The following is a 16,388-nucleotide window of genomic DNA, read 5'->3' as shown; positions in this document are numbered from 1 at the left end:
ATGCAAGGAGCATTTTTGGTTGTCATAAAATTGGAGCTTTGGGGAACTCTACAAATGTTCAGTGTGTAGGGCCAGGGATGCGAGATGCCTGCAATATGCAGACAGGCCAGTACCAAAAAGGAACTGTAGGCATCATGTCCAACTTCTGAATGTTCTTCTGGGCTTCCATGTAGGTGAAAAACTTATCAATAATTGTCTGAGTTGAGATTCAAATTCTGGTTTATATATAACCAAAAGTATGAGTTCATGGTGTTAATGTATATTGAACTCACAGGAATGTAACTACCATATATACTGAGGAAAGAATGCATTGGTTTTCGTTCAGAATTTTACCAAGAGTTGTTCCCATTACAGAAAGCCAGGTCACCAAGGGTAGCAACATGGGTGATATCTGAGTCACCAAAACAACACAACTGCATTGGTCTGCATTTGTAGCTATAGAATCATGGTGATTCTAAGCAAATGTACAAATTTCCTCATTTAGCTCTTCTTTCAAAATGTCAAATATAGATTTTAAATATGGACAAGTATTCAGTTAAATATTAGAAGCTGGGTTTTACAGCTTTTTGTACAAATGAACAGTCACGAATGTGCCTACTCTGCCAGCATGCTTTTTCTCATTAAGCCGACAAACACATCAAGATTAAGCGAGCATTTTACAAAGGAACATGTTGATTGGAAGAGATATATATTTCTATATTTAAAGAATACTAAAAACTGCAATACTGTCCCTGGAACGTTTGACTATGTTCTATGCAGAAGGAGACAGGTCTCATTGTTTTCTACAGAACAACATAAATGATCACAAAATATGGCATGCCACACAATATTCAAGAAAAATTAATCTTAGCTGTATAAAAGATAACTACAAAGAGGAAGAAAAGATCATATTAAATCATTTCCTCTATTCCATTGCAATGCTGCTTTAAGAGGGTTACAAAAGACACTGAAATCAGCTGCATGATGTAAACGAGTAGATGAAAGCATACTTTATGATAAACAAGCTTTACCATTTGCATATGTAAAGTTTCCAAGGCCTGAAAAAATTGTAGCAAAAATGTCATTTTCAAAATGACTGACAATGAATACAAAAGAACTGTCAATACTTGAAACCGTCAAAATTACTTAAAAGAAAAAAAAAACTTTTCCGACATCATTACTTATTTAACAGATGGAGAGTCAGTAATGTTAGTTCAGAGCCAATTTAAAAAAGAACCACCAAATATTTTTACGAAGTCATTTCATTATTCATTAGCAATACTTAATTACCAAGAATCTTAGAGAAAGAGGCCACAGATCAATGAATGTTTAAAAGTAATCCCTTCAATGACAGATTACCCATAATTTATCAAATGTCAATGAAGAGTTTGAATGTCTTGTCCAAATAAGATGGTTCTCCAAGGAATTTTTTTCTTTTAAAGATTTGGCTCGGGCTTCCCTGGTGGAGCAGTGGTTGAGAGTCCGCCTGCCGATGCAGGGGACACGGGTTTGTGCCCCGGTCTGGGAAGATCCCACATGCCGCGGAGCAGCTGGGCCCGTGAGCCATGGCTGCTGAGCCTGCGCGTCTGGAGCCTGTGCGCCACAACGGGAGAGGCCACAACAGTGAGAGGCCCGCATACCGCAAAAAAAAAAAAAAAAAAAGATTTGGCTCACATTATGGACTTATGTGGAATTTTTGATGCAATCAATGAAAAAAATAAATATCAAATTTGAAATACTGCAAAACAATGAGGTATATCTTCTAAGCTATATTTGCAAAGGTCTTTCTCTTTATTCAATTTATAAATATTTTAATTTATATTTTGTATATAATATGCATATTTTTTAATATACAGAAATATTGAAAGACTAGGACAATAAACATACTTATCCTCACTACCTAGATTCAATAATTTATTTTGCCATAATTGCTTCCTATATGTATGTATATTTTAGCTAAAACATTTCAAAATAAAATATACATTATCATGCCACTTCATCCCTGTATTCTCAAGCATAAACCTCCTAAACATAAGGATATTCTCTTACATAACCACTATGTAATTACCACATCAAAAAAATTTTGGAATAATTATCTATGTGACCTAATACTCAGTCCATTTTCAAATGTCTCCAATTGTCCCCTAGATACCTTTTATTATTGTTTTTTGTTATTGTTTTTAAGGGGGACTCTAATCAAGTTTCACATATTGCATTTGTTTGTTGTATTCAGTCTCTTTTAATCCAAAAAATTTGTCAACCCTATCTTTAAAAAAATTTTTTTTTTACATTGACTTTTTCCACCAGACCAGTCATCTTTTAGAATTTCCACATTCTAGATGTTTCTGATTGTCTCCTCATTGTGTGGTTTAACTTATTCCTCCCTCCCTCCCCTATAAACAGGAAATTATAGGTTTCATTCGATTCATGTTAAACATTTTTGGCCAGAATACATCTCATGTGATGCTGATACTTCCTATTTGCTCACATAGGAGATCGGAGAGGTCGACTCTACCCCTATTACTAATGCAATTACCTGGGTTAGAAGGGGCAGTCAGATCTCTCCAATGTAAATGCATATTTACAGTGTAAATGAGTTCCCTCTTAAACTTAAAGGAAAGGGGATCGATCTCATTACAGTGCAGGGAATTATCTTGGCTTTTTCGACAAATCGAGTATTTTAAAATAACCTTGTTCACTGATGATTTTTGTATTTTACAGCTTTGCAGCATAATCTATCTAACATGAGGATAGACAAAAGGATACTGACTCAGAAACAGATTGCTCTCATGTGGATGCTATGATGATTAGATTTAAAGATCAGTTAACATTTTACAACACCAGATGGGGTGGTTTTAAGCAGATGTGGAACATGTTACCCAGAATTTACAAGAAAAATTAATTGAGCTTCAAAAGAACTTTGAGGACAAAGCATGATTTAATCAGTCTAATTTAAAAGGTTTGGGATCCAGTTAAGACTTTCACACCCACTTGTCTGAAAAGAAGCTAAGTTGTGGCAGCATTTTCTACTACCTATATAGTCGAGAATGGTTTCAGTCCGTGCACTTACTATAAAAGTCTACAGGACAAATTAACATAAATAGACAGTACAAAATATTAAAACAGACATCAGAAACACAGACATGTCCTTGAATTTTAAAGAAAGGTACTGTTCTCAAATATTTCATATTTTTATATAATCTAAAAATTTCTAAGTAGTATGATAAGATATTATGTTATGAAATTTACATTTGAAACTATGTATTTATTTTTTGGTTACTTTTTTTTTTTCCTGTTTAATTCTGATACTCAGAGTCCCCAGAGGCCTAGCACAATCTCTCCATAGTCTTTTGTATGAATATGCTCTAAAATTAGATAATGGTGATGGTTGCACAACTCCATAAATATATTTAAAAACACTGAATTGTATACTTTAAGTGGGTGAACTTTATGATATAGAAATATTCCAATAAGGTTTTTTAAAAAAGAATGATTGATTGATTGAATAAATCTTAAACTCATAGTCCCCGTCCTTGACAAATCATAGGACTTTATCAAATGTTCAGCCAATTATGATTTTACACTTTCATTTGAAATTCTAGGTCTTCTCAGAATATTAGACATACAAATACATTTTATATCCAAAGCAAAATATAAATTACATTGTATTTTAAACATCAGAACAAACTATTCAATACACCAACTCAGCAGCATAGTGTAAATTCAAGAGAAGAGAAATATTGACTTGTTTCTTCCTATATTGGTAACTTACATTAAGCTCAATTAAACAACAAATACCTAAGAGGTAAGGGATAACGTGTCCAGGGTGGATCCCTTGCAGGCAGAGCTTCATAGAAAACAGTTTCAGCCAACTACATAAGAAATAAACCCTGGTCAGTCTCAAGGATTGGATCCTGGCACCTGATCTCACCTGGGAAGGAGCTAGTGCTTCCCTAGCTGAGCTGGAAGCTTAGGGCTGGAGCCAAGGTTCTGCAGAGTCACACTACCTTGGACCTTAATTCCTTACTATGCCAGGGGAGGGGCTGATGCTATCCTATACTCGCAGTTTAAAGCTCCATAGCCTAAGCGTCTCGGTTGGATTCCTCTCCCAGAGTCTAACAAATGGCCCTTAGAAGGCAATGGGCAACAGTGGTTTGATACAAATACTATTGCCCCCCATGCCCAGCTTGACATTGTTCCAGAAGGCTTGGTGCCTTTCCAGCTTGGCCATTTGCCATTTTGACATACCATTAGTATACCCTTATTCATCCTAAATATATTTCTAAAAAGACTACTGGAATGGAAAAAAGTTTTAAACATTGTTCAGTTTTTTAAATTGAAGCACAGTGTTGTGTTAGTTTCAGGTATACAGCAAAGTGATCTAGTTATATTTTTTTTTCAGATTTTTTTTCCCTCATGGGTTATTACAAGATATTGAATACAGTTCCCTGTGCTATACAGTAAATCCTTGTTGCTTATCTATTTTATGTATACTAGTTTGTAGAGTCAAATTTTCATATTTAGTTACTTTGTTAAAGAAAAGAAAAATCCAAGATAGCTTTTTATCATATTGAGAAAATACAGATGTACGAATGTATGGTGTTGAACATTAAACATCACCTTGGAGTTACTGTCCAGCTAGAAGTTACTTGACAATTACTTTCCCCGCCTTTTTTTCCTTTGGGAAAAATTAAGTACTTCTGTTATTAATAATTGGTTAATAAACCTGGCACTTTGACTTAATTCTTCTGCTGAATTTCAGTAGCACCTAAAGTATATTCTCAACTCAAAAGTATTTTTCTTGCTCTTCCAGAGCCTTGAATTTAGTATATTCTTTTCTCCTTGTCTGACAATGTGAGACAACAGTTCATAAAAAGCAGTGGTGAGTACACATAATACAGATGGTGTGAAACCTAGGTTCTTTTTTGTTTACCTTACTTGAAAAAGTACTTCTAACAACAACTCTCCTTATTTTTTTAACTTTATTTGCATGACTCCTTGATTGATTCAACATGTTTTTAAGAAAGTCCTGTTCCCTGGGGCTGCATTACAAGGGGTCTAGATGGTCCTCCTGAGACAGAAGCTGAAGTAAACCACACAGGAGGGGAGTAAACAGACGTATAGAATAAGTAGACTTTCACTGACCCTGGTCGAAATGAAATCCTCCCTAAATGTCAACCAGGCTCAGACTTGCAAATCTAAAATAACCTCATGTGGAGAAGCAGGTCAAACCTTTTTTGGCTAGGAATAGAGGTACTATTCCCTGATTTAAGAAAAAGTTTATTCAGAAGCTGTACACTAAAGTTTTAGAAATGAATTAAGAATACCAATCTGTAAAGTGTCCATAAAGCACTGGAGATTCTGTTCTAGAAGAAATGAACTACTGTTTCCTGTTTACTGCATTCTGAGCACTGAGAACAAAGTCAGCCAGTAAGATGGGCTGAGGGCACAGGTAAGGAGACGCTGGACATCAAAGAGCCTCTCACAGGGCTTCCCTGGTGGCGCAGTGGTTGAGAGTCCGCCTGCCGATGCAGGGGACACGGGTTCGTGCCCCGGTCCGGGAAAATCCCACATGCCGCGGAGCGGCTGGGCCCGTGAGCCATGGCCGCTGAGCCTGCGCGTCCGGAGCCTGTGCTCCGCAACGGGAGAGGCCACAACAGTGAGAGGCCCGCGTACGCAAAAAAACAAACAAAAAAACTATATATGCAAAATCTTATTGGTTGGTGACAAATACACTATATTAATGAAGGCCAAAGCTAGGTTATCTGTTTGTATATATAAGTCTACTAGATTACATTTTAGCTATAACAGATAAGTCAATGGTTCTCAGCCCTGATTACAAATTAGAATTACCTAGAGAGCTTTCTAAAAATATACATGCCCAGGCCCACGCCAGACCACTGGAATCAGAATCCCAAGGAGTGGGCCTAAGCACAGTAAAAGATCATTACAGTATATTATATTCTAAACTTAGGAAAGAGCTTACAGATCATTTAGACCAACTCCATCATTTTATAACTGAGAAACTAAAGCCCAGAGACTCCTGGTCCCCACCTGGTCAGTTGCACTGACACTTAGGGACTGAGCCAGGCCTAGAACCTAAAAGTCTGTGTCCATCCACGCTCCTTCTTTCACCCTGACTCATTCGTTTGTTAATATATTCATTCAGGAAATATTTTGAGAGCGCATTATGTGTTCAGCCCTAGATAATAACACCTGCTGCCGTTATGGAACATTGCTGGAAAGAATCCAAATGTCCACCAACTGGTAAGCAGATAAGCAATACAATGAAATAATATTCTACAATAAAAAGAAATAAACTACTGATACAATCAACAAAGTAGACAAATCTTAAAAACACTCTGCTAAGTGAAAGAAGCCAGGTGCAAAAGACCATGTTTATATGATTACATTTACATAAAATGCCCACAAAAGGCAAATCTGCAGTGACAGAAAGTAGATTAGTGGTTTCCTGGGGCTTGGAATAGGAGCAGGGGTTGGCTGAGAATGGACAGGAAGGATCTTATACAGGGTGATGAAAATGTTCTAAAACTGGAGTGTGGTGATGGTTGCACAACTCAATAAATTCACTAAAAATCATTAAGTTGTTCACTTACAATGGATAGTTTTATGGCCTGTAAATTATCTCAATAAAACTTAAAATAAAAAAAACCTGCTGTCATTTATTAAATACTATATAACAGGAATTTGTACTAGGATTTAAACAGTACTACCCTCAGTGATATGCTCATAAATTTTTTAAAACAAGTTAACTGATATAAAGAATGTTTAGCACACAATTTACAATTAATGATACAATATATGGCTCTTTATTTATTATACTTTAGTATGACTTGCCATTTCTTGCAAAATCCACTATCAGTTTTTATAATTATTTCACCAACAATAGTGTCACAAATTCAAACAATAAATAAATGCTTGATTTCTCTCTAATACAGCAAGGAAGTTGCTCACGTTATTGACCAAGAGTGTAGTTCTGACATGAATGTTGGCGGAGACTCTGTTTACATTAAGGACAAAAGTGAAAAAATGAAGACATATGCCAAAACTTCACTTGTTTTTCAATGACGTAAGCAACTTTTTTGCTGAAATAATGACAGCTGTTAAAAAAATGAAAGAATATTTCCTCAGTTGGGGGTAGGGGGTATTGACAATGTGACAGCCCCAGACATGAAACATTTTAAGTTTAATCTTCATTAACATTTTTACTATTACTTTCTTATGTCTGGAGACAACCAACAATAATTCAAACCCTGCTTTGTAGCATTTGACAATTTCCATGGTGTAAACAGTCCCACCATGGCTGGTTTCAAGCTACCAACATACCACTGAATGCAGAGTTGGGAAGAAATATGCAGTATCATACCACTAAACAGTATTTCCACATACAGATACAATAGACATAAATAATCTTATCGCAGAGCTAAGAGTAAAGCAATTAGAAAGAGATGTGTTTCAAGTTTTTTAGCCTTTGTTTCTAACATAATTTAACTGTAAATTTACGGAATTTAATTTTTAAATGAATTCGTGAAATCTTAACAGTGGGCACTCATCAACTGGCTCTAGCACACAACCAACCGACTGCCCGTTTTACCAGTGAGAAAACTGAAGCTCAGAGAGGCAGTCATTAACTAGCCCTGGTCACACAGCATGGTGCCACCCAGGTCGGTCTAATTCCAAACCTTCTCCCATCCACCGTGCCTCTCCTTCAAATGTAGCTGGTGACTGACCCACACATCAACACCCAAACACTAACGTCAATGGACTGGTCATTTGTTGGATAACCATTGCTTTCCTTTCCAATAGGTGGAATGGGAACTCTGACCAGGGCAGGAGGAAAAAATAAAACGAAAGAGCACATCTAACCGACAGTTTTGCTCAGGACATGGCAGGATGTGGCCCTTCCCGAGACTTGGCTGAGTTCAGATTCAGCCATCAGCCATCGTGTGACAACTGGTAGAAATGATAGATCACTGTGGGGTTTTTTTTTTTTTTAACGTTTGTCATTCAGTATTCCTTTTCACACATTTTCACTATAGTTACTGAAAACGTTATTTAAGACTTACCTTGGAGGTCACAGCAAAGGCCAAGTATTAAAAATCAAATTTTTCCAAGAGAGAAAAAGGTTTCAGGAGTAAATCATTTAGTTCTCCACACAGATACTCCTTGGCCCCCGGTCTGGTCCACTCCTCCACGGTACCATTTTCAAATCGGCCGCCTCTGCCTTCCTTGACTGCTAACTACTGGGGCCCGGTTGTGACACTGCCACATCTCCCTTTTCAGTCAGCTTTTCAGTCAGAAATATTTTAATGAGCGTCCTGACGCCACATAAGATTGCTCAGGAAAAATCTGAATTTACATTGTGGAGTTCCAGTACAAAAGTGCTTTGAAACGTTTTAGGCAGCGTAGGTTCCAGGCAAAAGCGCTGTCCCGCCCAGCACCTCAGTACCTCAAGTGCGTTCAGCAAACCGGCGGGCGCCGGCGGTGACCGCGCGGCGCAGCATCTCCCGCCAGAGTCCACAGCACATGCGCAGTCAGACCCTCCGGCGGCCGCTCAGCTCCGCCCCTCGGAGGCGCCGGGTTCCCTGAAAGGGACAGAGCGTAGAGACGCTCAAGCGCGGGCTGCAGCCGCGCAGGCGCAGTCGGGGCGCCGTTGCTGAGCCAGCCACTTTTCGTCTCGCGGGTCCCGGGTCGTTGGTTTGCTAAGTGCAGTTGGGCCCGGCAGGTGCTGAAGGGTTGGGGTCGTGGACCCCCGCCAGGTCTCAGCAGCACGGAGGTGCAGGCTGTCGCCGAGGGCGCGGGGCCGGGCGCCGCTAGCGGTGCGCTCCGCACCGGGGCCCCCGCCCCTGCCTCCGGCCAGGCCCGGGCTCCAACCCCCGTCCCAGCCGCGGCCTCGCAGTTCACCCTGCTGGTGATGCGCCCCTGTGGAGGGCCGGACGAGGCTGCGGCCGAGGGGGTCCTGCGGCAGGCTCCGGCCCTGGGGGGCAGCGCCGGGGCGGGCAAGCCCGTTCGGTACCTGTGCGAAGTGGCGGGGGATGGCGAGGAGGAGGCGGGGGAAGACGAGACAGACCTGCTGGACACTTCGGACCCCCCGGGGGGAGGCGAGAGCACGGCTAGTTTGGAGGATCTGGAGGACGAGGAGACCCACTCTGGGGGAGAGGGCGGCAGCGGTGGAGCCCGGAGACGGGGCAGCGGCGGGGGCAGCATGAGCAAGACCTGCACCTACGAGGGCTGCAGCGAGACCACGAGCCAGGTGGCCAAGCAGCGCAAGCCGTGGATGTGCAAGAAACACCGCAACAAGATGTACAAGGATAAATACAAGAAGAAGAAAAGTGACCAGGCCCTGAACTGCGGTGGGGCCGCCCAGGCTGGAAGCGCAGGAAATGTCAAACTTGAGGTATCGACTGGGGTCTGGGGGAGTGGGAGGTGGAAAAAGAAACCCCACTCTGGCCGCAGACCGCGTCTCCAGCGCCTGCCTACCGCCTCCCAAATGAGCCAGGTTGCTGTGGCAGGACTTGTGGCTGAGAGTTAATGAGTGCTTGCCCTCAACTACAGTTTATACAAACATATGCATCCTTGTGAGGTTCTGGTGCATCCTTGTGAGAGATGAATAAATCTCAATGAAAATGATGTGACATGTCAGCAAAGCTGTCGTTTCAAAGGTCTGGGATATGGGCTGGAAGGGCAGATAGTAAATGATTGACCTGATTCATCACTAGAGGAGCAGGCAAAGAGACTTAGGAACCTGCGTGAAATTGGTACTTTGGAGAAGATAATCTCTTCCTGTTATCACTACCCTATTCTCGGTATCCTTTTCTTAGTATACTTATTCTTAGTACCCTGTTCTCAGTACCCCTATTAATAGTACTCTTTTAGTGTTCTTAGTGTTATTTTCTTAGTTAAACCTATTCTCAGTTCTCTGTTCTTAGTACTCTGTGCTTAGTACTACTGTGTTCTCAGTGTCCTGTTCCTCAGTTGATTTTGTTCTTAGTATCCCAATTATCAGTAAATAAGCCACTTATTACAGAATGAAATAGTCATTTGTCCCTCTGTTTGTCCCAAACGTACCCGTTCACTTCAGAATTCTTTACAGAGAGAGGAGATAATATACTTCTTTTCAAGAAGGAAGTATTTTACCTGTAGCAACTTTCTTTTTTTAATTGCCCAGCATTTACATCTACAGTTTGAGGAAAATGTACAAAAGGCAAATAGATACTGAATTCGAATCTCTCCCTCCACCCCCCCAAAGAACCTTAATAATTTTCCTATTCTAAAATAATTTGCATGATTTTTTTAGGGAAGATACTTAATTGCTATAAGCAACAAATAATAGCCATTTATCTTACAGTATTGGGACACTTTACCAGTTCTGAGGAATCAAGAGCTGTAAGTCTTTGTTGAACTGAGTGTAAAGAAAATAACTAACAGGGACAGGCAGGATACATTAAGGGCCAACTGTACAGTGGTGCTTTAGTAGTGGAGAGGATAGATCATTGTAGGCTGAGATATTCTAGAAAGGCTTTGCAAAGAAAATACAACTCAGTGTAAGCCAGAAAGGACGGCTAATAGTATGTGCTTAATCAGCTAAGTTTCTTAATGTGCTAGGCACTGTGCTAAACTGTAAATGGAGCCTCACACCCTTCAGCAATGAGATAAGTACTATATTTTACATATGTGGAACTGAGGCACAGAGAGGTTAAGTAACTTGGCCTAGGTCGTGCAGCCAGCAAGTACTCAAACCCAAGCAATCTGGTTCTAGAGCCTTCATTCTTATCCCCACACTATACTGCTTCCCTAGAATTTTGGTGATGAAAAGAAAGAGAATACATTTTAGTAAAGGAAGGGAAGTGGGAATACAGAAGGCACTTCTGGGAAGGCAGCAAGGGGACCATTCTAGCTAAAGCAGAATATTTATGTGGAAAATTCCCAAAAGATAAATTTAAGAGTTTGAAGCCAATTTTTGTATGATGTTGAATGCCAGGCAATGGATTTTGAATTCGGAGTCTTCAAAAGAAAGTTCCTAGTTAGGAAGTAACAGGGGCTCCAACTCTGATGGAGTGGATTAAAGTCAAGAGCCTATAGATTTAGAGATGTTTTAGGAGATGATTATAGTAGGACTGGTAGGTGGTGATGGGGTCTTCTGCCATAGTGTGAGCAGCAAGATTAGAAATTAAGAGATTTAAAAATCAGTATTTCTTACACAAATCAAGGTTAAATGAGAAACAAACGTATATAATATTTAGTCGATGTATCTAAAAATTATGCTGTGTGAGAGACACATAAAGGAACCAGGGATGAAAGAACTGACCTGTGGGATTGATCATTATCATTAGATATCTAAAAGGCTATCATTTGGAAGAAGCAGTAGACTTATTTTGCATAGTCTGAAGTAACTAGGGCTCTTAGGTGAAGATCACAGGGGTTATGTGTTTCAGCTCAACCTAAGTAAACACTCCCTACATGTTAGATATTCAAAACCAAATAGGATGCCTCAAAAGTTGGTAACTCCTTAGGACAAAAAGTGTTGAAAATTTTTGAAAAGGGAATTCCAACACTTGTAGAAGTTTGAACTAGATGACTCAAGTTTATTTTCACTACAAGCTTCTGTGATTTTGTGTTATTAACATTCAGAATGTACACAGTGCTGTGTGTGAGGTTGTGAGAATGCAGGGTACTCCATCATCAATTTCGGCATCCCATTTCTTGTGCAATAAAAATGAAGCACAGTCCCATAAGTAGTTAATCCTATGGGGAGAGAGGGAGGGAAAAATTATTTTTGTTTTCTCTGGGTATTAGATTCCTCTTTTTACAGTTTTTTATATTGTGAGGCTTAAAATGTTAAGGGATTGAACATTTTTTTTAACATCAGATTGATAAACTTCTCATAGTGAAAGAGATAAAGAAAGGGAGTATTCTAATAGACAACTCAGAGGACATTAGAAAGAAGGTCAAGAGAAGAAAACGGCTTCAATAATAACCAAAATGAAGAGCAGAATAAGAGTGAATTCATACGTGGCACAGCTTATGTGACTTTATATTTGGTCAGAATTTTTGGATGTGGTATTGTATCATGGTTTTATAAGAGTCAGAATGTTTCAGTGAACTAACATTTTGTTAGCCAGGAAAATTGTATTTAAGATTTTATCAGGTCAGTGGGGATACATAGTTGGTAGTAAGTGCTGCTGATTTTGTTTGAGGAACGATGTCTCAAAGAGAATGGTGTCATTTTAGGACTTGCCTGTTTTGTCTACACCAGTGGCAGGAGATTACTTATACCAGTGCTTTCCAGTCTTTTCAAAGCCAGTTTGTCATTTTTCTCCTGGTGACTTCCAAATTTTGAAATCTTTGTGTATCAATTGCTTCTTTGAGTAATATTTTACTCCCCTTCCCCATTTTTTTTGCTGTTGTTAATTTGTTTGTTGTTGTTTTGTTGGGCAAAAAACTATCAAGAGTGTTTTATTAGCACTACATGAATGGCCTTTGAGTTCATATATTCAAAGGCAGGCAAACTTTGGTTTGGCCTGGATAGCTTTATCTGAGGAGAATGTTCAGTTTACACTTGGCACTTTTTTGTAATATTGAAAATCACTCACAAATATTAAAATAGGTTCCCTTCCCCTACCCTGCTCCACTATTGATTTTTGAGACCTTCTGGAGACAGAAGATCCCAGGTTGGAAGCCCTGGAGGGAGAGGGAGTGAGGCATGTTATATAAAATTAACTGCCAACACTTTGCCTAATGACTTAAAGAGGGACTTTAAAGGCTCCCAGGAACTGGGCAAGAAGGAAGAGAAGCAAAGACCTGTTCATTACTTCATTGAAATGCCTCTAATCATGGATTACTATATCAACATTTAATCCTATTTGCATTTTTATCTTTTATCCCAGGAAAGTGCAGATAATATACTCTCCATTGTTAAACAGAGAACAGGATCTTTTGGGGATCGACCTGCAAGACCTACTCTTTTAGAACAAGTGTTAAATCAGAAAAGACTGGTAAATATCTGTTTGTAAAGTAGTTACAAATCTAACAAAAGTTGTTTGTTATAAATGGAACTATTTAGCTTTTGAGATCTTAAAATTTGTTAAACTGGTAATCAGAATAGAATTGTGCCTCTGCCAGTACACGCTGGAATCTCATAAAGACAAAATTACAAAGAAAGTATAATTTCACTACATAAAAATGAATATTGTAGTTAAAAATGGTGGTAAAAATAAAAATGCAAACTTGAAAATAACATACAGGAAAAACATTTGCAACAAATATGTAAAAGACTGTGGTTGGTATGGTTGACATTTTTATCACACAGATAGGGGAGGAAAAAATTTTGACCTCCATACATTGCAAAAAATATAAACAGAAAAAAGCAGAATGCTTCCCTTATATGATATGGAAAGATATTTCATATCAGTAAAAATCACACAATAAACAGTACAATAAGTGAAAATTATTTAAATGATAACACACAGTGATGTTGAGGGTTCCATGAAAGGGACTCATTCTGCTGATGGCATCTTGTATTAGTACAGCACTTTAGAAAGCAGCTGGGCAGTCTGTATCCCTTCACTCAGAAATCATACTTACTGTGAAGACATTCTCAGGAAACAAATCCTAAATATGGATAAATTAAGCATAAGGATATTTGCCAGAAATGTATTTATCACAAACAGTAAAATGGTAGTTTAAACAACCTCAATGTCCAACAGTCTCATAACAGCTAAGTAGACTTTAGTACATTTACTTAATAAATGTTGGGCAGTCTTTACCAATAAATTTTAAAGAAAAGTAATAAATAGGAAATATACTATGCTGTAATATTACATTTTAAAAATCAGTTTTTAGTGATAATGTTTCCACCTTATTTGGTTTATCTCGTTCACTTTATTAGGTTCAAGGTTTTTTTACCTTCATCAATTTATATAAGTATTTTAATAAAAACGTATTAGCCATAGTCTATTATATTTGTCATATGAGTATAACTATATTTAAAAATGGTGAGTGTATAAAACTATGTTGGTTGTTTCAGAGCAGTTGTATTTCTTTTCTGAAATTTTGGTAATGTGCTAATATTAATTATACATGTATACCTATATATACACACACACACACCTATACACACAGACACACACCATTTTTAATTTCTCAGAAAGACTTAGTAAACTAGTGGCAGGAACTTGAGTTCCAGTACTAGTCATACATGTATGTGTTTCTAAACTGGCATTTAACCATGTTCCCGTGGTATGCCTTTTCCTTTTTTTTCTTGCTGTAATCCAGTGCTGTTTTGGGCTCTTATGTTTCGTAAAGGGTATACATGCTGGCATATCATAAAAGCATTTCCTTTGTGTGCAAAATCACCAATAAGATCAGGCTTCACCAGTGAGTTTTAGGTTTTAGTATTTGATATACGACATCAAATTTTATTATTATTAGTTTGCAGTTTAATTGCAGTACATCAGATGCAGAAGTGAATTCAATTTAGGCATGTTTTGTTTCGTAAGCATATTGTATCTTGTGTAAGGATATAGAAGAGTAATTTTAGAGCATGAATATGATCTAATCCCATAAAAATAATGCTATTAATAAATATTTTTTTATTTTTCCTTTTTAAGTCATTACTAAGAAGTCCAGAAGTGGTGCAGTTTTTACAGAAACAACAACAGCTATTAAATCAGCAAGTTTTGGAGCAAAGACAACAGCAGTTTCCAGGAACATCAGTGTGAGCGAATTTATCAAGAAGTCCTACACGTTTTTTATCTTATTGTAGTGGATGGACATATTTTTATACTAAAGATAAATGGGGTAAGATTTGCCAGTAGAAGGTAAACAGTCATTTTCCTGTGACTGTATGTGTGCATTTGGGGACAAATAAGTATTGCACATTGTGCATCTGATCCTTTCAGATCACTGTGGATTTGAAGAAATCAGCTTATCTTTCCAAAGTAATATTTAATTACAATGTTTTTTTAAACAAGATGTTTCTCTTCAGTCATTGTTACTGAAGGTAATGAAGCAGTTGCTTTCTGTGGAAGTCACGAAGTTAATAGATGTTAATCTTGAATCATCTAACTCAGTAATTCTCATCAAAGGGCAGTTGGAAACATATGGGTATGTTTTTGCTTGTCACGGCGACCTTGAAAACTGCTGGTTTTTAGTGAATGGGACAGGAATGCTAGGTGTCTGGAATGGTCCTCCACAACTAAGAATTATGTTACACGCAATGCCAATAATCCCCCTGTTAAGAAACACTGAGAGCTACTTGTGATGATAAAATGTAGTTGGGGCACCTAGAACTGGGTTCTCGTAATAACCTTTCCTTTGCAGTTAAGACTGGAGCTGTCAAAGAGGTAAGCATATTTTCTGTGTATAAGGAAAGTGATCATTGTTAAATAGCTGTGAGATTAGGATGTGCATCTCCTTTCAGAGATGTGCTGGTAAAACTCGAGAGGGATTAACCAAGTACCCTGGAATGAGTGCCATCTCCTAAAGTTGGCTTCTCTACTTCTTGTTACCTATTAGTGTTGATCTCATTTAAAACAGACACTCTTGTGTGTTGAATTTGTGAACAGTACAAATGTATCTCATCCCACCAATGTCAGGACAAAATTACCTTTTTATACTCATTTCTTTTTAAAAAAGAGATCCTGAATATAAGAATAACACTCCAGCATTTTGTCAGTCTTTTTCAAAATTGAGCTATTTTAAGATTGTGTTATTCCTAAGTATTGTTCAAAGAGTGATGGGTAATCCGGATAGATACTTTTTTCTTGTATTTTCTCCTAGGAAAACTTTTAAAAGGCAAAGCTTACCAATAAGAGTATCAAATCAAATGTCAAGAAAGTATTTCCAGTGTTAGGACAATAAATGCATGTGCCTCAAGTTAAACTGTGCAAAAATTTGTTAGTTTCTTGGGTTTTAAGCTCTGAAATATGTATCAAGTTAAACTTAGTCATGGCTGTTCTAAGATGTACTTAAGGAGAGAAAGAATCTTATGTTCATTTTTTATACGTGTTTTATACCTGCATATCTGTGCAAAAATGCTTTTACCAGAATTATTCATTAAAGTCCAGTTATTGACCTTTGAGTTGTCTGAGTCACTTATTCTATTCTTTAGTTGCTCCGCACTGGATGCAGAGGAATTCATTTCCATTTGTTATTAACTGTTAGCTTGTTTTCTTACTTATGGCGTTGGGAGCTTTATTGAATCCCTAGAGTTTTCTTACTTATGGTGTTAGGAGCTTTATGGAATCCCTAGAGTATAAGTTAACTTTTGTAGTAAAAAGAAAACAAAAAAACCCAGCTATCCTTCTTCAAATGGAACACGAGGATTAGGAAAGGAGGGAAAGTAATAGGCCAGTGACAGCTGAATTAAAAGAAAAGGAATTGAATTT

At 38.2% G+C, this 16,388-nt stretch overlaps 1 protein-coding gene across 1 annotated transcript; it reads left to right on the top strand.

Moving 5' to 3' along the window:
• The first annotated feature begins 8,899 nt into the window (after positions 1-8,899).
• On the top strand, positions 8,900-16,039 carry RFXAP (regulatory factor X associated protein). Its single transcript, XM_082675588.1, has 3 exons — positions 8,900-9,397; positions 12,888-12,995; positions 14,610-16,039. The coding sequence occupies exons 1-3, from the start codon at positions 8,915-8,917 to the stop codon at positions 14,718-14,720; spliced, it is 702 nt and encodes a 233-aa protein (XP_082531714.1). The 5' UTR covers positions 8,900-8,914; the 3' UTR covers positions 14,721-16,039.
• The last annotated feature ends 349 nt before the right edge of the window (positions 16,040-16,388 follow it).

The sequence above is a fragment of the Grampus griseus genome, assembly GCF_964374135.1.
Source record: "Grampus griseus genome assembly, chromosome: 18".
Lineage (NCBI taxonomy): Eukaryota > Metazoa > Chordata > Mammalia > Artiodactyla > Delphinidae > Grampus > Grampus griseus.
The sequence above is the reverse complement of the archived record's forward strand: the minus strand, read 5'-3'. Positions and strand labels throughout refer to the sequence as shown.

Coding starts and splice junctions, on each gene's coding strand:
- RFXAP (XM_082675588.1), top strand. CDS start 8,915: ATGCGCCCCTGTGGAGGGCCGGACGAGGCTGCGGCCGAGGGGGTCCTG. Junction 9,398..12,887: donor CAGGAAATGTCAAACTTGAG/GTATCGACTGGG, acceptor CTTTTATCCCAG/GAAAGTGCAGATAATATACT. Junction 12,996..14,609: donor TGTTAAATCAGAAAAGACTG/GTAAATATCTGT, acceptor TTCCTTTTTAAG/TCATTACTAAGAAGTCCAGA.